Consider the following 24,539-nt stretch of genomic DNA (forward strand, 5'->3'; position numbering starts at 1 on the left):
GAAAATAAATCACACATGATTTCATTAAATGCACCTCCTGCTGAGGATGTTGGCTCATAATTCCTCTCTGATTAACCCCCACTACCCCGGCAAGTTTATAGGCCAAGAGAGGGAGGGGGAGAGGGGGAAGGTAAAAGGAGGGATGGAGGGAATCCCAGGCGGGTGATGGATGCCTCTGTCAGCCCAGCTCGTATTTATTAATAGTCTTAATACGGGAAGCAATAAAGGAAGAGAGGGATTCTATTAATTAAATCATTGTTATAATTAACTTTCATTAAAGGAGGATCAATAAAGAGAGGTTGAGATGGAGAGGGGAGAGATCCATTATCTCTAATTTCCTTGGAAGGGATTCAGGGAATGAGATGGGGTTGCTAGGAGACAGAGACGTGAGGGAAGAAGGAAGGATGTAAGATGTCATCCAGGTGGGGCTGGAAAGGGGGTGGACAGGAGCATTTCAGGTGAATGGAGGCAGAGAATGGTGGGGGTGGTCCACACAGAGGCCCTGAAGGGAGTGGAGGGCGGCTGAGAAGGGAGTTTTTGGGATGGAGAAGGGGGCTGTAGGCATGTGCTTGTGCAGGGCATTGCTGAGAGCCTTGGTGGGCGTGCAGGTCCTTAACTAATGCTTTATGATGCTGTGTATGTGTCTGTCTAGCCTGTGAAGCTGGTTAGAGTGGATGAATGTGTTTTTGTGACTGCTGAATCAGTGTGCATACAGGTATGAGGGGATGGCAACAGAGAAAGAAACAGGAAGAATATAAAATCGCCGTTAGAGGCTTAGGGCATGTTTTACTAAGTAGATACTCAAAGGTGCACCCTCTTGACAGGAATAAAGCCTGTCCTTTGGCATAAGGTACAGTGATGGCTGGTGTGAAAGGTGAAGGTCTGGGCAGTGGAAAACCTGTCTCGCTTTTCCATGGCATGCACCCGCCCTGAGACTAAACCCTGAGCAGAACTGACAGGTTTTCTCCTTCCCACTGCTGCACACTCCAAGCCAGACTCCCACTTGAGACAAGCCACTGGTTGCCAGCACACCAGGACAGTAACTGCCCAGTATCCCCCGCCATGAGGCAGGGGTGCGTCCCTTCTTTCCCTCCTCCCTCCATCAGGGTCTAAGGGCTGGCAGTCTGGGCCCTGTACTCCAGTCATACCTCATAATAAGAACACATTTGTGACAACAGTTATACATATCATATAAATATATTTGTTCAAACTACAGATCAAAGGGAAGGATATTAGGGGGAAGCTTTTATTGCTGTGGGGGACCTGGAGAGGGAGGAGGGGCTGGGAAACAGGGATACCTGGGACCATTTCTTCCCCCCATCCCTCACAGAAGGCACAAATACATTATTTCTTTCTGTGTGAGGAGATGTGGGAACAGGATACAGAGTACAGGAATCCTCAAAAATACAAAAACCCTCCAAACTGAATACCTAAGGCTATGGAAAAGGCTGGGGTGGGGCGCAGAAGGCAACGGGGGAACAGGAGGAACCAACGAAGCTGGGAACCAAAAGGGACCTGAGAGGCCGTGACGCCCATGCTGCTCCCTCTATGCAGGCCCCAGAGAAAACTCAGGTAAACAAACGGAAACCCCAAATAAGAGAGGGTGGGGTGCCCCAGGAATTGGCTTTGGGGCATCAGACATGGGAGTGTGTGTGAGTGTGAGTGTGTGTGTGCAGTGGCTGTGTATCAGCAGCAACCAGGGCTATTCCCACAGGGGAAGGCCTCCTCCATCCCGGTTCCTCCAAAACCGCTTTCAGGGGGTAAATTCAGCCACTGCTTCTGAACACGACCCCTTCCTGGGACAAAAGAGCCAGGCAGGAGAGGATAAAGTGAGAAATCCTGGGATGAAAGCAGGGCACACAGAAGCAGTTCTTAGGGAACAGAATCTCATGGAGCCTGGTGTGGTAGAAAATGGGCATAAGTATATGCATGTGTGTGAGTGAGTGTGTGTGTGTGTGTTTATTTGTGCATGTATGAGGGAGTAAGATCACTCAAAGGTGAAGGGGTCCTGTGTGCTGAAAAAGAAGTGTCGATCCATGTGGTCCTCCAGGGCATCCTTGTCACTCTCAGCAGGGAAGCGCTCCTTACAGATAGGACACTCCTTCCATGTGGGGGTGGCAGGGCCCCCAGTGCCGGCTTCTGACAGGGGCCCCACTGTAAAGCCACTAAGAGAGACAGAGGGGACGGCGAGAGGGTTGGCGCGCTCTGTTCCCTTTTTGACTTGCAGAGTTCAGGGAGCAGGACCCACGCGCCTGGTCCCAGGTTATCCTGTGCCTAATGCAGCATCCCAGCCTCTCCCACAGCGTCTTTCTCCCCACAATCCCGGAAGCCTTGTTTTTCCAGTTCCCCACGTCCTCTCTTCTTTAGTCCCTGCTAGTCTCTGCAGTGCAGAGCCCATCCCCCAACCTCCTGCTCTCCTCCCTCCATCTCCCTCTGCTGCCTAATGAGGCTGAAAATGAGTCTGACATCGTCCTTCATCTTCCCGCTCCAGCTGAGAAGGATGACAGCATCACCCCCTCCCTGCCCTGAGCCCATCTCACATCTAGGCAAAACTGGGACTAGATGATCAAATCTCTCCTCTGTGCCTGCCCCCTTGACCCTGGGAATAACAGGGAAGAAGGTGACAATCTGGTACCTGAAACCCCCACCCCTGTAGGTTCCCTTCCCTAAGGGTCCCCCAGGGAAGTCAGGGAAGAGGGACAGCATTTTCGGTGTAGCCAGACGGATGCTGGACCCCAGTCTTCTCTCTGCTCCTATCCCTGGGGGCTGTGGTCACCTCCCTTCCTCCCCGGAGGATCCTAGGTACCTACCTAGTGGCTGGGGAAGGGGTAGGGGCAGGAGAGAGGGGAAGCAAGGCAATTTGGGCTCTGCGGAAGATGGTGCTAGAACAAAATAGAAGCCAGTTAAAGGCAAGACCTCTGAATGCATTGATAAGATAGGGGGAGGGATTACCTGAAGGCATCTAGGATTTGGAGCAGTGAGTCAGTTTCCTCGTTAACCATACCTGTATTTCCTTTTCTTGGCCAAGGCCAAGAAGGGTGGGGGTTGGGAGCAGGGCCTGGTGACTGTCCACACAGATGCCCCTTTCCTCTGACCTCCTCCCACTTCCCTCCTGGCCTCGCTGGTTGAACTCACCTGGCCATGTCATAGAAGGCACTGCCCAGTTCAGGAAGAAGCAAGTTGGCCTCCTCGCCCCCACTCTGCACAGCTGCCATCAGGACTGACTTCTCATCTTCAGCCTCCTGGACGCCAAAGAGACAGGGTTGGATTTTGGAGTGGTGTCCCAAGATAGGGGAGCAGCACATTGGGACAGGTATGAGAGGAGCAGCCAAGGTTAAGACAGTGACCTGGGGGGCTTAGGAAGAGTGAGGCAGGAGAGGCGTTTTGAGGGGCTGGTGGATAACAAGAGAATGAGGAGTGTGGGGGAGGGGAGAAGCAGTGAGGCTACTGGGCTGGTCTGGGTTTTGGGATGGTATCTGTTGATGTGGCCTTGAAGAGAGGCTGGGCCTGCCTTCTCTGCCCTGGGAAAAAAAGAGAGCCCCATATGGCTAAGATTCCTGCTCTAATTAGCTGGGGGCACATGCCTGTGGTCCCAGCTACTCTCGGAAGACTAAGGTGGGAGGATCACTTCAGCCCACGAGGCAGAGGCTGCAGTGAGCCAAGACCATGCTGTACTCCAGCCTGGGCGACAGTGAGACCCCGTCTGAGAGACTCCTGCTGTAGAGCCGGGGAGACCCCGTCTGAGAAACTCCTGCTGTAGAGCTGGGGATACTTGGGTTTGGCGCTACCCCTCCTTACTGCCTCTCACAGTCTCCTCCACTGCTCACCGAGTCAGAGCTACTGTCCTCAGCTGGCCCAGAGAGGTGAGAAGAAATGGGAGCCGGCTGGCTGATGACAACGAGGGGAGAAGCCTCTCGAGGCCCAGCAGGAGAGGAGCCTGGGTCTCCATGCTCACAAGGGCCATAGGGTGGGAGCCTCATGTCTTCTGGGGACTCGTCCTCTGAGTCTGTCAGAGCTGCTGGGCAGCCTGTAGGAGACAGAGCAGGCAGAGAAGAAAGAAGGATGTGTTGTGAGAAGGTTGGACCAGCTGTCTCCTCTGGATGAGGGGTATCATTAGACTAAACAGGGGACAGGGTCTGGGAAATAAAAGGCAAAACACATAGAAGGCAGAGGCAGCTCCCAGCAAGGTTACATGGAGCCTTCCTCAACAGCGGGAGGTAGAGTGGGGAAGAGGTGTTACAAGACTGGGGCTGTACGGACTCAGCCCTGCAGCAGCCTCCTCATCCTCTGTGGCACCATCCTCATTCCACTTCTCATCTGCTACCTTCTCCAGGCGGGCCTCCAGCTTTCTCATGTACTCTAGCAATTCCTGGAATTGGGAAGAAAGAGGCAGGTGCTAGAGACTGGGAAGGTGCCAACCTTGCTCTATACCCAGGAGGAACTCTTAGCTCCTCAGGATTAGAAGCCTTCAGCAAACACTAGAGCAACTTCAGGTAGATACCCCCCCAGCACCCCTCCTTCACCACTTACATCCCTCCCTTCTCCCAGAGATCATCCCCTGTCCTGCCAAGTCCACTAATAAGAGAAACCAGGGTACGGGTCCTCTTGGAGAGAACAGTTTCTAAGTCAAGGGATGACAGGAATTTACAAAGTTTCTAGCCCTCTAGTCCGCACCTGTGGCATCCATGGGGCCTGGGTTACGGGTGCTCACCTGCTTCTCCTCTTGTAACTGCTCCTTTTCCTTCTGGAGCACACGCAGGGCTGATCGCAGCTCTGTCAGCTCCCGCTTACTTTCTGACAACTGGACCTGAGGGAAGAGAGTCAGATGGAATCTGGAGCCTAGAATGTACCTCCAAGAACCTGGGCTCTGGGAGCAGGGCCAACAATCTAGAACCAGGTCTCCCCATATCTCTGCTGCTTTCTTGTGCTGACACACCCACAGAATTCCCAACACTCTTTCTCCATGAGTCCTTTTTCTTGGGCCACAGGGATTCAGTGATCTAAGTCCTAGTCTCTGCCTCTCGAGTGGGGACCTCAATGACTGCCTCTAGGCTGGGGTGCAGAGGCTTTGGTCGTACCAAGGGGCCACTCTATAATTCTCCTAAGACACCCCTACTGGGCCCAGATGTGTGCCCTGAGAGCAGAAAGAATGCACATTTCAAACCAACGAGGGCTTGTGTGTGCAAGTGAAATGCCACCCAACATGTAAGTGGATACCTCGCACTTCTGAGCCCATATCCAAGACAGAAAAGGGGTATGGATGCCTCAGGAGGCCAGAGGACAGGACTGTTGGTGGCTGGGTGCCTCACCAGGCTAGAATCCTTTTCCCGGGCCAGCTCAGTCTTCAACACTTGGTTTTGGGTCCTCTCCTCCTGAACTGCCTTCTCTAGTCGAAGTATCTCTGCACTCAGCTTCAGGATCTTGTCCTTCTCTGCCTGGAAGATAGCCAAGAAGAAAAATAGGAAAGTGGAGGGGGAAGAAAAAGGAGCGCCACTGTCAACAGCACCTTCCCTTACTGTGTCCTTTCCTTTCTTTCAAGAATCATTTTTGGAGCATTTTCCCCTTTCATTTCCTAACGAAGGATAGGACATGAATGACAGCAGGTGCTGCACTATCAGGAATGGGCATCATGGCAGGGCCTGGGGCCTAGGACAGAAAATGTTTCTGTTCCAAGGAAGGTGCTCTGGTGATCAGAATTGGGATACCTTGGTTAGAGATGGGTCATGCTTGGAAAGTAAAGTGTACCTCCCTCAAAGTCCCTCTCCACCCCAAGTCCTCTAAGGTTCTTAACCCCTCTTCTCTCCTCCCAGAGGGTCTGACCACATGTAGGAGTCCCCACAGAGGTGGGGGCGGTGGCCATCATTCTGCCAGGTGCCCCTATCCCTCTACCTCCACACTCTGCAGCAGTCCTGATTGCTCCTTGCTCCATTGGGATTTTTCTTCTTTCAAGTGCAAACTGAGTTCAGCCAGCCTGCTGTTGACTTCAGCCACTTCCAGGCGGCTGCGGTGTAGTTCGGCTATGGTGCGGTCCCTGGATGCCGCTGCGCTGGCCAACTCCTCCCCAAGAAGGATGGCTTTCTGCTGGCTTGAGGCTGCAAGCTCCTGGGCCCCTCGAAGCTGCTCCTTCAGGGGCTCCAGCTCAGCCTGAGGCGAAAGGAAGAGATGGAGATCAGAGTTCCCTGTGAATCATCTGTCAGCCGGGGAGGTAACCAGGCTCCCTCCACTCCACTGCATTAGGACTCAGGGTTGTGTTGTTTCGTCTTTAGCCATGTCTTTCCCCTTCTCTTTAGGCACTCAGGCTTTTCTACAACTTGCCCTTGGAACTTTCCCTGTTTTCTGTTGCCTCGGGGCCTTCACTCACCACTCGCTGCTGTGCCTGGCCTAGGGTGTCCTTCATCTGGGCCACCTTGTCTTTCAGTCGCTGGGCCTGAGCACTCTGCTCCTCTTGCCAGCTCTTGGCCTCCTGCAGCTCTAAATTTAAGCGACGGTTCTCCTGTTGTGCTGCTTGGAGCTCAGCCTGATGGAAGTGGAAAGCAGGTAAGGAAAGGGGTATGTGTGTTGGGGTGGTGCGGCAGGTGAACCATGGTGATGAGAGAAGTCAAGCCTCCACTTCTGAGACTTAACACACATTCAAGCCTTCAGCTATTGCCAGCCCTTCTTGGGTTCTCAGCTCAAAGGACTCAATCCTGCATATCTAGTCTCCAGCTTCCAAAATGAGGTATCCAGCATCACAGCCTCAGGTCTTACATGTAGGCATTCCATGTACTATTTCTGCTACTCCATTCTTTCTCTTAAATCAAAACTCAGTCTCCACACCCTACAGGCCCCTCAAACTCAACAGTCTACCTCCCACCCCATCCCAGTCTTTCCTCATCTTATTTCTGTCCATGGTACCAACTAGCTCCCAGGTCACTCAGGATGGTTCCCTTGGTGCCATGCTTGACTCTGTCCTCCCCCTAGCGGTCCACAGAAAAGCCTATTGCTTCTCATCCTCGTCACAGCCATTTCCTCTTCTCTATTACCACCACAACATTATCTCAGACTCTGGTCATTTCCTGCTTGGACTACTGAATAACTTCATAACTAGCTCATCCTCCACAAGGCAATCGGATTCTTCTTCTTTAGGTACAGTTCTGATTCTTTAAGTACAGTTATTTTCTTTTTTAGATTTAGGGTCTGGCTCTGTCGCCACGACTGGAGTGAAGTAGCATGGTCATAGCTCACTGCAGCCTCCAACTCCTGGGCTCAAACAATTGTCTCACCCCAGCCTCCTGAGTAGCTGGGATTATAGGTGTGCGCCACCATGCCTGCCTAATTTTTGTATTTTTTGTCGAGACAGGGTCTCACTACGTTGCCTAGGCTTGTCTCGAACTCCTGAGCTCAAGGGATTCTTCTGCCTTGGCCTCTCAAAATGTTGGGATTACAGGCGTGAGCTACTGCACCTGGCCATAAGTACATGTCACCCCTGCTTGAAAAATCATCAAAGCCTTTCACTGCTTGTGGAATAAAAATGAAGCTTAGGATCCTCCACAGTCTGACCTTGGCCTTATCTCAAACACTTTAGTCACGCATTCAAATGCCCTGAGTGTTCTGGCCTCTAAGCCTGTGCTCACGTCTTTTTCTGTTCCTAGAATAGCTTCATTCTCATCTCTGTCTACTCAAATTCTACCTATTCTCACTGCTGCGCAAAGGGTTTTTAAATGATCTTCCACACAAACCCAGGGTTCTGAGGAAGCAATTTAGGAGTTCTGTAGATATTTGATTTGAATTTCTTCTACGTTATTAACAATTATGTTAAAAAAAACAAAAACAAAAACACAAGGCCAGCCGCAGTGGCTCACAGTTATAATCTCAGCGTGATTTGGGAGGCCGAGGCGGGTGGATCAGCTGAGGTCAGAAGTTCACGACCAGCCTGGCCAACATGGTGAAACCCCATCTCTACTAAAAACACAAAAACTTAGCCAGGTGTGATAGCTGGTGCCTGTAATCCCAGCTAGTCAGGAGGCTGAGGCAGGAGAATCACTTGAACTCGGAAGGTGGATGTTGCAGTGAGCCAAGATCATGACACTGCACTCCAGCCTGGGCAACAAGAGTGAAACTCCATCTCGGAAAAAAAAAAAAGGGCCAGATGCGGTGGCTCATGCCTATAATCCCAGCACTTTGAGACCGACGTGGGCGGATCACGAGGTCAGGAGATTGAGACCATTCTGGCTAACATGGTGAAACCCTGTCTGTACTAAATATACAGAAAAAAAAAAAAAATTAGCCAGGCATGGTAGCATGCACCCGTAGTCCCAGCTACTACTTGGGAGGCTGAGGCAGGAGAATCGCTTGGACCTGGGAGGTGGAGGTTGCAATGAGCCAAGATTGTGCCACTGCACTACATCCTGGGTGACAGAGCAAGACTCTTGTCTAAAAAACAAAACAAAACAAAAAAACAAACCAAAAAAACCCCATAAAATCACAAGTTAACACATTGGAGATCACCAATGGATATGTGTTTCCAGGTTAATTCATTTTTTTGCAAAGCTCAGAACAGTTTCTGTTGTATTTTCTATTGAATTGAAGAGTAAACTGAGCTGCAAGGTGGAAAGTTTAAAAATGGTTATCATTTGCACCTACTTGTGTGTGACTCAACATGTTCCCAATATTGCACAACCAAAATAAAATACAGAAATACATTAGTTGCTGAGGCTGACAGAAAGTCATCCATAACCTCTAATTTCAAAGTCTGGTGTGTCTCAAAATTACCTAATTGCTTTCATTAACTTTTAAGTAAATGTTATACATTCAAATTTATAAAAATAAAGTTATAGTACTAAAATATTGTTTTTGTTTATTCAGTGAGATTCCACACAAGATGAAAAACTTTATTGGTGGGAGGAAAAGAAACGGTTCTGCCAAAAAGGTTTGGAAGTACTAGGCTACTACATGCTCCACACCCCACCCCTTTTTTTTTCTGAGACAGAATCTCACAATCTTATTCTGTCACCCAGGCTGGAGTGCAGGGGTGTGATTATAGCCCACTGCAGCCTCGACCCCCTGGGCTTAAGCAATTCTTCCACCTCAGCTTCCTGAGTAGCTAGGACTACAGGTGCATGCCACCATGCCTGGCTGTTTTAAAATTTTTTGTAGAGATGGGGTCTTATTGCCCAGGCTGGTTTTGAACTCCTGGGCTTGAACGATCCTCCTACTTCAGCCTCCCAAAGTGCTACAATCACAGTCATGAACTACCACGCCTAGCCATGAACCTCCCCTGCTTTTTCTTTTTTTTTCTTTTGAGACAGAGTCTTACTCTGTCACCCAGGCTGGAGTGCAGTAGTGTGATCTATGCTCACTGCAGCTTCTGCCTCCTGGTTCAAGCAATTCTCCTACCTCAGCCTCCCGAGTAGCTGGGATTACTGGCACCCACCACCATGCCTGGCTAATTGTATTTTTAGTAGAGATGGGGTTTCACCATGTTGGCCAGGCTGGTCTTGAACTCCTGACCTAAGGTGATCCACCTGCTTCGGCTTCCCAAAGTGCTGGGATTACAGGTGTGAGTCACCGTGCCCGGCCTTCACACCCCTTTTAAAAAGACTTTTCTAATGTCTCTAACAAGATGTGCTCTCATATACCTCCCTAGAGCCCTACAATACTTCATTAGATTTCTCTCGAGGCCAGGCGCAGTGGCTCACACCTGTAACCTTAGCACTTTGGGAGGCTGAGTTGGGTGGATCACTTGAGATCAGGAGTTCGAGACCAGCCTGCCCAACATGGTGAAATCCTGTCTCTACTAAAAATACAAAAATTAGTTGGATGTGGTGGTGTGCGCCTGTAATCCCAGCTCCTCGGGTAGCTGAGACATGAGAATCGCTGGAACCTGGGAGGTGGAGGTTGCAGTGAGCTGAGACAGTACCACTGCACTCCAGCCTGGGAGACAAAGTGAAACTCTGTCTCCAGAAAACAAAACAAAAAAAAGATTTCTCTTGTGACACTTCTTATATTCCACTTTTCCACTTTGACTAATTCTGATTTGGATATATGTCTTATGTTCCCTAGTAGAGCACACACAATGTCTTCTTTACATTTTTATTCCCTTTGGTGTCTGGCTCTCAGAAAGGAATCAAACACTGACTGAACAATGGAGAAAGTAAACCAACTCTGAGCCCCTTACCTCACTTTGCTCCTTGTCTGCTTGTACTTCTTTCAGTTGCCCAAGGAGCTTCTCTTGTTCCCGGGTCAGGGCCTTCACTGTGTCTCTAACCCTGGGATTGGTAGGATGACATGTCAGACAATCTGCTCCACCCAGAGAAGGAACGGACTCAGGCCTCTGTCTTGTGCCCTTCTACTGCTGCTCTAGGCCCAGAACTCCATTTCACTCTGGGATGCATAAATCCCCAAGCCAGCAGATCCAGTTCTAAGCCCCAAGATTCCAGGTTCTAGAGCACCATTTAGAAATAAATAGTTTTTCTTATTTTTTGATGTAATATTTTAAGGAATGTTCTGCTCATGGTTCCTATTGTTTTCACTCAATCAAGAGACTAGAATCTAGTCTTTTCAAGACAAGGACAGTCATTATTGATTATAAACTTTTGATCTAGACCAGAAGTTGGCAGACTCTTTCTGTAAAGAGCCTGATAGTAAAGACTGTATGCTTTGCAGGCCATGTGGTCTCTGTGGCATCTACTCAACTCTGCCATTGTAGTGCAGAAGTATCCATTGACAATATGCAAGTGAAAGACCGTGATGTTCCAATAAAACTTGAACAAAGACTTGAAGTTCATACAACTTTCATATGTCACAAAATATTCTTCTTTTAATTTGTTCTTAACCATTAAAGGATGTAAAAATCATTCTTACCTGTGGGCTATACAACAGGTGGCAGGCTAAATATGGCTTGTGGGCCATAGTTGTTGACCCCTGGTCTAGGCACTCCCTAATCTTTTCCAGATGCTCAATCTGACTCCTGCTTTTCTAACCTATGACTTAGAATGTAGACAGCTAATATCTCCCTACGGCGAGACTAACATATCCTGAAGAAGCCTCTCAGATGAACTCACTTATTATTTTGGGCCTTGGACAGAATGCCTTTCTTTTAAACAGTTTTAAAAAATATCACATCCACCAGTAGTAAATGAAACATAATTATGTCATTTAATGAAATAAAGGACGAGAGTGTTTAAACTGGTGAAAATTTGAAAGACGGACATGGGAGGTGGTGGTCACTATTTATGCTACTTGGTAGAGGTAACAGTTTTCTGGAAGAAGAGAAAAATGTATTCTATGTGTCTCCAGAGGTCTCAGGACCTCCTGGTAAGTTATAAGAGGGTAGAGTTTGGCTTAATACAAGAGATACAAAAATGAAAGAGGCTGCCTCCTGAGGGTGACCTCTTACATACCCTCATACATACCTTACATTCCCAATGCTAAGAGTCTATGATTTGTATCTTTTTTTCAGGGGAGAGATTCCATAATATTCCTGGATCACCAGTTCTAATGTTTCTTAATAGTAGCTTTCCTGTGGTCAAATCTGAAATCCATCCTCTCTCTCTTTTTTTTTTTTTGAGATGGAGTTTCACTCTTGTTTTCCAGGCTGGAGTGCAATGGTGCAATCTCAGCTCACCGCAACCTCTGCCTCCCAGGTTCAAGCAATTCTCCTGCTTCAGCCTCCTGAGTAGCTGGGATTACAGGTATGCACCACCACACCCAGCTAATTTTGTATTTTTAGTAGAGACAGCATTTTTCCATGTTGGTCAGGCTGGTCTCGAGCTCCTGACCTCAGGTGATCTGCCTGCCTCGGCCTCCCTAAGTGCTGGGATTACAGGCATCAGCCATCTCGCCCAGCCATATCCATCTTCTCCTATCTTGCACTGACTTCTATCCATTCTCTTTTTCCAAATCCTCCAATCCTAGCTCTGGCTCAGCTTTTGCTGCACAATAAGTGACAACTATGATTATTTCTGAAGAGGAGGAGTATAGACTAGTGTTTGGAAAGATGGGAGAGAGCTCAGCAGAAAAGGGTATCCCCAGTAATTGGACTAGCCTGAGTGAGGGTGAGATGGAAAGAGGAAGCATGTGGGGCAGACAGCAGGTCTGCCTGCCTGAGAGAGGAGGTTGGAGTGAGGGGGTCACGGAAGGGAGAGGAAGTGACGGGGTCAGTGGACTCCCCTCACCTGTCCAGCTCCACCTCTTTCATCAGCACTTTCTCACTGATGGTCTGGATGTCGTCCTCCAGCTCCAAGATGCGTGCCACATGGTCACCCTGTTGCCGGCTCAGGATGTCCCTTTCTTCTGTGATCTCCCCATGGGACCTCGAAATTCCCTGTAATTAAGTTTCCCCCCAGAAGAAAAAGGAGGTTGGGATTCATCTCTCAAGTGGTGGAACAAAGACTTAGGAAGAGCACTCCAGGGTCTGACTGCTCTCACCCGGCTATCACATCACCTTCCTTGAAAAAGAAACTGTAAGGGAACATTCCCTTACCTATCAGTGTAGCTACCTCCACCTTAGCCCAGCATTCCTATGTTCAAAGAACTGAGTCTCATTACAAGTTTGGAACATGTCTTTTGTCATATCAAGTTTAATCCCACCCATTACCCCTTAAATCTATTTCCTTGATTCCAAAACCATCATAAAAGCCAATTAACATCTCTCCTCCACCCTCTTCACTGGGTTCAGATTTTAGACATTGGGTGAGCAGCCAGGCCCTGTCCCCTACCTGGCCCAGCTCCCACCTTGTACTGTTCTGTCAGCTCTGCGTGCTCCTCCCTGGCAGTTGCCAGAACCCTCTCGAGCTCCTGCACTCGGCTCCTCAGCTCTGTCACCTGTGCCTCCAGCTGCAGCTTCAGCTGCATCAGGTCATTCCGTTCTTGCTGGCTCTCATCGAGCTGGTTCTATAGATGGCAGGATGAGAAGGGGGTATGCTGGTGGAGTACCCCTTTTAAGGGCCCATCCTCACTCAGAATGCACCAGGTACATTTTGGGGTTGGGGAGTTATGTAGCTTTAGGCTCTAAAGAGGTGAGAAAGGGGATGCTCAGTGTGCTACGGAATCCCATCCATCACCCAGTCAAACGCACCAGCTCATGGCACCCTGAACTGCCCATCCCTCTTTTTCCTTTCCCTGCCCTAGGCCTGGCCCTTTCTTCACCCAGCAATTGCAGGAATCCCTCGTGTGGCACAAGTCAATGAACATAGACACAAGGGATGACTCCCCTAATTTTACCCTATCTGCTCTGGAGTTGGATACACTTGGGTTCAAATCTTCAATGCAATTTTTACTAGCTATGTGATTTTTTTTAAAGATAGGGTCTCACTATGTTGCCCAGGCTGGAGTGCAGTGGCTATCCACAGGTCCAACCACAGCATACCATAGCCTCAAATTCCCGGCCTCAAGCAATCCTTCCATCTCAGTGTCTCCCAAGTAGCTGAGACTACAGGCACACGCCACTACACCCGGCTAGCTATGTGATTTTGAACAAGCTTCTTAACTTCTCTAAGTCTCTGTGTCTTCATCTGTAACATGATTCTGGATTGTTTTAGGGCTCAAATGAGAATCATGATTGTGAAAACACAACAGAGTAGGAGCTCACATATCTTTCACTTATGTGACATAAATATCTTGCTATTACTGTGGTGAGCCATGTATTTATTAGACTTGGAGTTGAAGAGGACAGGGTTTGTCTGAATCACAGGAAATCTACTCATTCTCACCTTCTCAGCCTTCCCCAGTCCCTTCCTTATCTGGGGAATATATTTCCTCTCCACCTGGCCCTGTCTCTTGTCTTCCTTCAGGAAGTCTTTCATGCTAATATCTGCCTTTACTCCTTAATTCTTCTCTATTTGGCTCAACAGAAATATAATACAAGCCACATATATACTTTAAAATGTTCTAGCAGGCACTTAAAAATTAATGAGAAACATTTGAAATTAATTTCTAGAATACACACACACACATACACACACACATACACACACACACACACACACACACAAACACACAGATGGAGTCTCATTCTGTCACCCAGGCTGGAGTGTAGTGGTGCGATCTTGGCTCACTGCAACCTCTTCCTCCCAGGTTCAAGCAATTCTCCCATCTCAGCCTCCCAAGTAGCTGGGATTACAGGCACCCGCCAGCATGCGCAGCTAATTTTTGTATTTTTAGTAGAGACAGGACACCATGTTGGCCAGGCCAGGCTGGTCTTGACTCCTGAACTCAAGTGATCTGCCTGCCTTGACTTCCCAAAGTGCTGGGATTACAGGTTTGAGCCACTGTGCCTGGCCAGGAATATTTAGTCTAACACAGTCTATCTAAAATAGCATTATTTTGGCCAGGTGCAGTGGCATATACCTGTAGTCCCAGCTACTCAGGAGGTTGAGCTGGGAGGATTCCTTGAGCCCAGGAGTTCAAGATCAGCCTGGGCAACATAGCAAGACCCCATCTCTTAAAAAAAAAAAAAAAAAAAGAGGTTTAAAAAGACCAAAATGGCCGGATACGGTGGCTCATACCTGTAATCCTCAGCCGAGGCAAGTGGATCATGAGGTCAGGAGACTGAGACCATCCTGGCCAACATGGTGAAATCCCATTTCTACTAAAAATACAAAAATTAGCTGGGTGTGGTGACAGGTGCCTGTAGTCCCAGCTACTTGGGAGGCTGAGGCAGAAGAATTGCTTGAACCCAGGAGGCAGAGGTTGCAGTGAGCCAAGATTGCACCACCACACTCAGCCTGGGTGACAGAGCGAGACTGTCTCAAAAAAAAAAAACAAAACCAAAAAACCAAAAAAACAACCAAAACAGTATCATTTCAATATGTAGTCAAAATAAAAATTATTCAAGTCTTTTACATTCTCTTTAAAAAATACTAAGTCTTCAAAATCTGGAGTGTATTTTACCCATACAGTCCATCTCAATTTGGATTAATTGCATTTGAAGTGCTCAAAAGCCATATATAGTTAAGAGCCTTTGGCGTTGGACAGTACAGGTCTGGGGTCTTGCCTATCTGCTCTCACTCCCCACTTGTCCTGGAAGCAGGTCTTGTGCTGCCTTTTCTCTGAACGTCCCCTGGAGTAGCCCGCCCCTACCCTTTAGATCTTCCTCTAGGGCATAGGGCAGGATGTGGCGCGTGGAGAAGGAAGGCTCCGAAAGTTCTTATGAAATCCTGAGTTACACTGGCCTGTGGGTGGTCTGCTTTCCTGCCTTATATGTTCATGTATGTCTATGTTAGACTGAGACATTCCTGGAGGCAGAACTTTGTCTAACTCTCAGTCAGGTCTTCAGTTGAGGCCACAGATGAGGGGAGGGTAAGGTGGGAAGGGTCCTCTTGCAATGCTGCCTCCCACTTCTTGCCTGGGAGTAACTCTGTCGCTCTTTTCTCACCTGTAGCACAGTTGCCTTGGGGACAACCAGCAGGATGTCAGAACCCCCATCAGCCTCCTCCATGGTCACCAGTTCATCCATGGGCCTTGGCTCTCGGAACTGGAAAGGGGGGCTCTGCCCACACACCCGGCCCTGGCGGTTCACATATCGGAACTGGTAGAGCTGAGCTCCTGGTTTGGGCAGGTAGCTGGCTGTGGGAAGAATGGACCCAGGACCCCAAATGATCCACTGTGCTTGGCTCCAGTCCCTTGCTCAGTGTTCCATACACTGTTTCTTCTCTTCTCCACTTCCTACAAGCCATTTCTTTTCCCAGGTACTCTTCTCCCTCCTTTCGGCCTATCCTTCTTCTTTCTTTCTTTCCCAAACCCACTCTCCTTCTATCACAATCATAATAATGCCAGTTACCATGTAGTGAGTGCCTATCATGTACCAGACACTGCAGTAACAGCTTTTATTTTATTTTATTTTGAGACCAAGTCGTGCTCAGTTGCCTAGGCTGGAGTGCAGTGGCGCAATCTCGGCTCATTGCAACCTCTGCCTCCCGGGTTCAAGCGATACTCTTGCCTCAGCCTCCTGAGTAGCTGGGACTACTGGCATGCACCACCACATATGGCTAATTTTTTTGTATTTTTAGTAGAAACAGGGTTTTGCCATGTTGGCCGGGCTGGTCTTGAACTCTTGACCTCAAGTGATCCATCCACCTTGGCCTCCCAAAGTGCTGGGATCACCATGCCCTCTAGCTTTCATTTTAAATCCTCATAATGTCCCCATAAGCCAGGCATCCCCTTTTACTGTTAAGATGACAGACACAGGGAGGTTATGTAATTTGCCCAAGGCCAGACAGCTTGTAAGTGTTAGAGGTGAGATTTGAACCCAGGTCTTTCCCTCTTCTCAACACATAACGCTACCCTTCCCTCTTTCTTACTCCCTTGTTCTTCCTTCTTTGGGTAGGATATGGGACTAGATGCCCTCTGAAGTTCCTTCCATTTTGAAGTCTCTGATTCTGCGATAATCCCATGATTTTCTATCTATGAAGCCCTGTTGGATATATTCTCATTATATTTATTTTCATTTATTTTTCCTCGTCCTTTGTGCCTAACTTTTATGTTTCTGAGCCCATTGCCTTCTTCTAAACCTCTACTCCCTCGGCTCCTCTCTCCCAATTTTCCATCTTCCCTTGTACCTTGGAACTGGACACTGGTGTGGATGGGGGAACCATCAGTTGTACTTTCAGGCACAGAAGACCACACAAATGTGTGGTAATCCCGAACACAGGCAGCCTCCACCTATGAAAGCCCAAGGTTGAAGAAAGGCATGGTGATGGAACTACCTTCTATGGACGGAAGAACAGGATGAGGGATTGAATGGAGGGGGGGATGGGCAGGATGGAGCTACAGTGACAACAATGACAAGAGGAAGAGAAAGTGGAGGGACACTAATGTGTCAGTAGAGAACAAGGCATAGATGAAGAAAAGATGAGCTTTGCTTATACAGTGGCCTCTGTCATCTGTGACATCTTTCTCCCTTCTTCTCTATCAACCTGAGGTTGAGAATCCAAGAACGCAATAATTCCCCTTATTCCAACCAACCCACGGCCCATAAACCTAAGCCAAAAGGGGTTCCAGGGATACCTTGAAGATGCCAATCCAGTCGCTGGCACTGGGCATGGTGCCTGGGGGAAGGGTGTAGTGACATTCCACCTTGGTGTTGGGGATGTAGGTCCGGGCTACATTCAGAAAGTTGACTCCACCACGGGATGGTACCCGGCTTAGTGGTGATTCTTCCATCCTGTCCTTGAGATATCTGTCCTCCTATGAAAGAAAGGGTTGATATCCTAAAGTCTCTCCAGTCCACCTCCTCCCCCTGACAGCTCCAGCACCACACATTCACAGCCCCTGCCACTACACCTGGGGATAAAGCCTACCTGATTCCAGTCCCTGAGGGTTATGGGACCTTGTAGAGGTATCACTCTTAATCTCATCTACATCTAGGATGTAGACCTGGCCTTCCAAGTCAGTCCCCATCTGGTCTCACACTGTACCTTCTCTGGCTCACAGACCTTTCTGAGGGTTCAGGCTTCTCTAATTTTTGCTTCCAAAAGGGCACTGAGAGAGACAGAGCCTGAGGCTTGGTCGACAGCCTCCATTTCTCCATTCCATTTCCCACACCTGGCTCTTGAATTCAAAATCCAACTGAGGTGTGGGGCCCTCTCATTGAGAGGTGTCCTTACCTACTCCTAAGCTTGTTGACCCAGCTGTACCCAGGAATGAGTTATGACATAAGAAAGCAGCAACTAATCTCTGAATGGTTCAGTTTTCAGAGCTAGAATATGGCTGGGGGTCGGGGAGGAACTGACAACCCAAATCCTTAGGCTCCTCAGCTCTCAGCTATTTTCATGCCTCTGAGCTGTCTACCCCCATGAACTCTGGGGAAGCAGAAGGCTTCTGCTGGCATCCAAGAGACAAAGGGAAGGGGAGGATATAAGGAAAGACAGGTCCTGTCCCTCGAATTATTATTCCAGGAAGTCAAGAATTCTGGAGGCGGCAGCTTCAAGGGTGGAGTGAGGCACTTAGCAGGAACGTGGAGTAGGGGTGGGAGATGGAATGTGGGGGCCTGGAGCCAGGAAAGCCCCACCCCGGGACAGGGAACAGACTAGAAAGTGGGAAGTAAGGGGCCTCAAGAAGTGGAAATGGATTATTTAATGTTGAGGAAAGGGAAGATATATCGTTTAAAAATAATGTAAGATTCTTCTCTCCAGACTGTGCCTGCAGCAGGACTAGAAACCTACTAGTTTCACTTTAGTATTTCTTTTCTCATTTTCTCTCTGCTCCCCTCAGCCTCGATCCTTCCATCTGTTTGTATTGGTAGCTGGAGACACACTATAGGATGGGGTTGGGAGGAAGGGGTGTTCCAAGTTAGCTGGGGAGAGTTAATTGGAAAATATGAGGGTGGGGCAAGGACAGATAACAATCAAGAGATGCCTCAGTCCAGGGCTGTGAGATGGCCCTCTTATTCATCATTCCTCTCCAGCCCACTAATCTGCTTCCTGTGTCACTCACAGCCGTCCAGCCGACGTGTCCAACCAGACATTGCCACTAGTCATATGCACGCCCCCAAACATCACAAACCCACACAGGCTGAAGTCCAGGGTACAGGAAGCTTTAAAAGAAAACAGAAACTCAGTGGATAAAGGTGAGCCAGCAACACAAAAAGGAGCAACTTCTGCCCCCTAAATAGGTAGGACAAGAAGTTTTTTTGGATGTTTATCTCTCTGAAAAATTCCTAGTTAAATCGAGCCCATGTTTTCTCCAAATGCAATTCTTCCAGCTTTCTAAGGGTGGGGGTAAACTGTCCCCAAAGAGCTATACCTGGAAAACCCTAAAAGACACCCCACAAAGAAAATCCGTAACAGCTGTAAATGTTCTTCATGTCCGAAAGAAAGTTCTGAGCACCTAAGGTGTAGGTGTGTAGCGTGATTCAGATGTTCACATGGAGGGCGGGGAGCGGGGTGTCCTACCCCCTACTCTATAGGGCTCTAGAGTTCCTTGACATTCTACAACTTGGAAATTCCCCCTTCCCCCAGGGATTCAGCGTCGTAAAGGCCTTTGGATTTGCCTAAGGGAGAGCAGGAAGACGTGTGGGGAATAATCTTACCTGGGAGAGAATAAGCAGATTTCAGCTCCCCTAAAGGGATCAAGCTTTATAGACGCGTACTGAGAAGAAGGCGAGGACGACGAGGGGGCGCCCCCTCTAATCAGGGTCCCCTTGAAACCAAGAACTCCCCAAACAGCGGGGGTGGCTTCTCCAGTACGGAAAGTGTTAAAACCCAAACGCTCCTGCATCCGCCTTCGACAGTTCCCTTACGTTATTCTTCCCCAAGCTGGAAAGTGGGGTGACCCTCCCCTCCCATAAGATCGCCCCCAATTAGGCCAAGTTTCTTACCCAACAGACGGATCAGCTGTTCCCCTCACCTTTCACCAACAACAAAAACAGCACTCCGACTTCTGGAGGGGAGGGAGACGAGTGGGCGCGAGGGCTTCTGGGGTTTGTGGTTCTCCCGCACCTTTTTGCAGCCGCGCTGGATCGGATCTAGGACCACACATCCCAGAAGGCCGCGCACAAGGAGGGCGGGGAAGAGGGCGGGGAAGAGGGCGCCCGCGGCGGCGGCCTCTCTGCGGCGTCCTGGGAGGCGTAGTTCTCACTCCTATGGCAGAAAACGAGGGTGTGGCCACGAAAGGACTTCATGGCCCATGATCCCTTAGGAGGGGGCCGGCTGTATTAGTGGTGGCTGCTGGTTTGTAACGTGCATTGTTGGGGGCTGGGGAAGATTTACGGCTCTAACGCCTTTTGTATAACGCTTTAACGGTGGGCAGAACGCTTTCTGTTGCGCCATCTCATGCACTTTTCACACCCACCTGTGAGATAGGCGTTCGCGTTAGGCACACTTAACAGATGAAGAACCTCATGCCCAGTACGGTTAAAGAGCCGGTGTGAAGTGTCAAAGCTGTGAAATGTAGAACTGCACTAGCCTTGGCTGACTCCACGTCATGTGTTCTTGCCAGTACACCACAGCTACCCACCATTTTGGGGATGGGAAACTGATAGCTGGGGTAGCAGTTTCTTCTTTGCTTCAACCTCAGGGACAGACCTTGTAAGAATGATGCGTTCTTCACAGCTGACCATTTTCTTCCAACTTGAGGATTTCAGTGCTAAGGGGCCGGACAATACACATCTGGACTGGGCTCCCTTAGAGTGGCTTCTGGGTTTAGGAAGAGGATATAATTGCCTGAGGTGGTGGTAGGAGCGGTGGAATGAGAAGAATGAAATTGAAAAGGGAGCCTGGCATAATTCAGGACCAGTCACAATTCACAAACAAGCCACTTACAGGGGCCTGTTTGCCCAAGCCTTTTAAGTGGCTTAAATTAATTGGGATAACAATACATGTTGACCTTCCGGTTTTTATTTAGGAGAGGTGAAATATTGACACGTCTCCCACACCCCAAATCACTTTATAGACGTGGGCATCCCGGCCCCTCTCTCGCCATTCTCCACCCCTCTAGTCGGAGGCATTCGGAACTACCTCTTTCCCTGGCTCTGTATTAAGGGATTAGTCTTAAGGATTGATTTCCTCTTCCTAGGTGCCTGCTTTAATTCTCTACTGCACTAAGTTACGGAGCTTCTGCCTTCTCCAAGTTTTTTGGTAGTGTTTTGCTTTTATGACTGAATGCGGTGTCTGCCCTGAATGTCTTTCATCCGAAGATTTCCAGGCACTTGACAATTAGTTACTGGGCTGCACAAACATTAAGGTGATTTGTCTGTGTCATTAGTCAGGATTTATGAGTTAGGGAACCAGCTTCTGGATTAGGAGGCAGGTCAAGGTCTGGAGTGGGTTAGGAGTGAGGCCTGTTCAAGGACCCAAGTCTCAAGTTTCTTGGCTCTTGTCTTCCACCAAAAATAAAGGTCTATAAGAAAGCAGTCTCAGACGGAGCTAAAAATGATAACTTCCATTTATTGGGTGCTTATGATCTGTTCAAACTATACTAAGAATTTTCCCATTTAATACAACAGGGTTATGTAATAGGCCTTGTTATTATCTCCACTTTACACACAATGAGATTGAGGCACAATTAATGACTTGCCTGGAGTCATCCAGCTAGTAAGTGGTAGAATCAGGATTTAAGCACAAGCAGTCACCATACTCCCAGTTCAGAAACTCTGGCATGTGATACTAACTCCCATTGTTCTAAGGAACAGTGCTGTTCATTAACAGGAGACAAATGTTCACTGAGCATTTATGTGCTCAGTGCAAGACACAGGTAATGTGAAACAGATTCATTCAACAAATATGTGTGTCAGGTACTATGCTAGGTATTCAGTTAATTTTATTGAAAGAATGAATAGAAAATATTCATTATTTTAATTATAGTCATTACTTTCAAATATTCAAATATTTGAAGAATACATTAAATTCGGATAGTTTGGCAAGATGGGGACTGGGGAGGGTAAGCTTCTTCTAGGCCAAAGCAAAGATTTGGAGGTGGGAATGGATAATGAGCCTAGAGTCACATAATAGCACATCCATTTCAACCTTTATTTATTTATTTAGGCGAACTCAGATTATTGATAATGTCTTCCTGAAATGTTGCGTTGAGGATTCTGAGGAAAGAGTGCCGGGTAGTAGTGTCTGCCATGTACTCCAGATGGAAAATGGCAGTTGTAGTGGAGAGACTAATTGTTTGAAATTATTTCCTCTCTTTCCTGCCCACTGCCATGTGACTTGCAGTAACGCCTGTAGAAGGAATATATGTCTCATGTCGTTGACTTTGGGCTTTGTCATGTTTCATAATTTGGCTGAAGAGATGTGAACAGACGTGACTCATGCCATGTTTAAGCACATGAGTTTCCATTTTCTTGTTCTTCTCTGCCACTAGAATGGGCATATTCCATGTGAGCGTTGCCTTCTGGCTGGGCCCTGCAATGAGAAGACTTACGGAGCAGAGCTGCCGCCTACTCACAACCTGCATGTACATGAAGCAGAAGCCAACACTGGTTGTTGTAAGTCCCTTAGATTTTGGGGTTGGTTGTGATTGCAGCAAAGCTGAATAAAAGCTACAGTTGGAGGCCAGGTGAGGTTGCTCACTCCTGTAATCCCAGCATTTTGGGAGGCCGAGGTGGGCGGATCACTTGAGGTCAGGAGTTCAAGACCAGCCTGGCCAACTGGGGAAAAATACAAAAATTAGCCAGGCATGGTGGTGTGTGCCTGTAGTCCCAGCTACTCGGGAGGCTGAGGCAGGAGAATCGCTTGAACCCCGGAGGCAGAGGTTGCAGTGAGCCAGGATCGTGGCACTGCACCTCAGCCTGTGACAGAGGGAGACTCTGTCTCAAAAAAACAAAAACAAACAAACAAAAAAAGCTACCATTGGATAGTTGAATAATGGAAGATAAAATTGGAAAGACAGACTTAAGCCACAGTATAGAGAGTTTTGAATGCCAGGTGAGCCAGAGCCTGCTATGTGTTTATCAGAACCTGTTTCTTTTTCTTGGACACACAGCTGGACCACATTTTTAAGCTTCTCTTTTAATTATTGAGTTCCATTTCCAAGTCTGACCCATGATTCCCTCCAAAAAAGATCCTCTATATTTTCTTTCCTGTCTAGCTTGATGAAGATGACCTTAGGCACAGCGACCCTGAAGGCCACATGTTAAAGATAATGGAGCCACAGAATGGAAGGAAGCTGGTTCCCTGAATCATCACTTGGCAGAGAGCTGACCACTAATCAGGATCATGTGTTTTAGATTTCATTTGACCAATAAATCAATTTCTATTTTGTTACACTGCTAAAATGTGGAGTTTATTTTTTATAGTAGCTAGTGTTTTCCTAATCAATACATCATGTGCAAAGGTTTGGACTTCATTCAGGAATGGGAAGTTAGTTACTGAAGATTTTTTGAAAAAGGGGAATAATACTGTGAAGACAGGTGAAAGTTATAATTATTGGGATCAAAGAATATTTCTGAGTGAGGGTGAGAGATCTGAGGACCGTTGGTTTTTTTCAGGCCGTAGGCTAACTCTTGTCGGGGGGGAGGGAGATGACGGTCATGATTGTCAAAGGGCTCCATAGAGCTGGGGAAGGAGCTGTTGAAAAATGAATCCCATTTCCCTAAAATGTTAAGTCTCTTTTCTCTTTTGTAAAAGTCCTAATTCTGGGCCAGGTGCCGTGGCTCATGCCTGTAATTCCAGCACTTTGGGAGGCCAAGATGGGTGGATCACGAGGTCAGGAGATTGAGACCATCCTGGTCAACATGGTGAAATCCCATCTCTACTAAAAATACAAAAATTAGCCGGGTGTGGTGGCACACTTGTAGTCCCAGTTCCTCAGGAGGCTGAGGCAAGAGAATTGCTTGAACCTGGGAAGTGGAGGTTGCAGTGAGCAGAGATCACACCATTGCACTCCAGCCTGGCAACAGAGTGGGACTCCATCTAAGAAAAAAAAAAGTCCTAATTCTAGTATTGCCTCATCTAGCTTGGTGCCCACCACGTAATAAATGTTTAATGGAAGGTGGCCCTGGACTCTGGGAATGCTTTGAGGAGCTACCACTAGTTGACTGCCTACTATGTGAGAGGTGCTCTTTCACCCATTGAAGCATCACAATAACTGTGCAAGTTGCTATCCAGATTTTACAGATGAAGAGACAGACTTTAAGAGTAACCTGCTGGCTGGGCGCGGGCGGTGGCCCATGTCTGTAATCTCAGCATTTTGGGAGGCCAAGGCTGGCAGACTGCTTGAGCCCGGGAGTTGGAGACCAATGACAAAACGCTGTTTCTACTAAAAATACAAAAATTAGCCAGGTGAGGTGGTGCGCATCTGTAGTCCCAGCTGCTAGAGAGGCTGAGGTGGGAGAATCACCTGAGCCTGGAAAATCAAAGCTGCAGTGAGCCGTGAATGCACCACTGCACTCTAGCCTAGGTGACAAGAGTGTGACCTGCCTCAAAAAAACAAAAAAACAAAAAAACAGAGTAACTTGCTCAAGGTCTCTAAGAACAACCTTATTCTGAAACCTGTACCTTTTCAATATAACAAGATGCTTTCTGAGAAAATAGTAATGGCCAGTGTTATTAATAGTGCTGAGTGTCTGCCATGTGCCAGGCACTCTGCTGGGTGCTTTACAAACACACAGAAGCAGCTCTATCAGATATTGTAGGTTGTTATGAATGTTTCCAAACTGTGGACTCTGTGGGAAGTAGGAAAAACATTGATGTAATTTTAGCGCAAAGTTTGATTATTTGAGGCTTTTCTTTAAGTTCTCTGGCCCATTTTTTTTTTTTTTTGTCTTCTTAGTTCCTTGGCTGACCTAGGGCTGGGTTGAAGAATGGTTTAGAGTTTTCAACAATACTCTGCAGACCCATTGACCCACCCTACTATGAAAGTGTTCAGATCACCTGTCTATTATCAAAGTGTTCAGGTCATATTATTATTATGTAATTTTTATCAATGAAAAAACCAAAGTTCAGAAAGATTAAATGACTTGACCAAGTCACATAGCTAGTATCAAATTTATTTATTTTTGAGACAGACTCTGGCTCTGTCGCCCAGGCTGGAGTGCAATGGCATGATCTCGGCTCACTGCAACCTCTGCCTCCAGGGTTCAGGCAATTCTCCTGCCTCAGCCTCCCGAGTAGCTG

At 47.9% G+C, this 24,539-nt stretch overlaps 1 protein-coding gene and 1 long non-coding RNA gene across 3 annotated transcripts; one reads left to right on the forward strand and one right to left on the reverse strand.

The window, feature by feature from the left end:
* Positions 1-1,178: 1,178 nt before the first annotated feature.
* CALCOCO1 (calcium binding and coiled-coil domain 1) lies at positions 1,179-19,376 on the reverse strand. Of its 2 annotated transcripts, none has more exons than XM_012450344.3 (15): positions 19,298-19,376; positions 16,987-17,166; positions 16,539-16,641; positions 15,356-15,546; positions 12,715-12,873; positions 12,156-12,304; positions 10,157-10,247; positions 6,362-6,517; positions 5,890-6,144; positions 5,310-5,435; positions 4,712-4,807; positions 4,261-4,369; positions 3,828-4,027; positions 3,136-3,242; positions 1,179-2,165 (listed from the first exon to the last, which is right to left on the reverse strand). In XM_012450344.3, the coding sequence occupies exons 2-15, from the start codon at positions 17,140-17,142 to the stop codon at positions 1,988-1,990; spliced, it is 2,076 nt and encodes a 691-aa protein (XP_012305767.1). In that variant the 5' UTR covers positions 17,143-17,166; positions 19,298-19,376; the 3' UTR covers positions 1,179-1,987. The 2 variants fall into 2 exon arrangements, with proteins under 2 accessions (XP_012305767.1, XP_012305768.1); XM_012450345.2 differs by having other exon boundaries at positions 16,987-17,163; positions 19,298-19,348.
* LOC105715879 (uncharacterized) lies at positions 18,506-22,685 on the forward strand. Its single transcript, XR_001107145.3, has 3 exons — positions 18,506-18,592; positions 21,787-21,910; positions 22,513-22,685. It is a non-coding gene; the product is annotated as an uncharacterized LOC105715879 (long non-coding RNA).
* The last annotated feature ends 1,854 nt before the right edge of the window (positions 22,686-24,539 follow it).

This window comes from Aotus nancymaae, unplaced genomic scaffold (genome assembly GCF_030222135.1).
Source record: "Aotus nancymaae isolate 86718 unplaced genomic scaffold, 86718_ANA_hifiasm-v0.15.2.pri h1tg000016l, whole genome shotgun sequence".
In the NCBI taxonomy this organism is placed as follows: Eukaryota; Metazoa; Chordata; class Mammalia; order Primates; family Aotidae; genus Aotus; species Aotus nancymaae.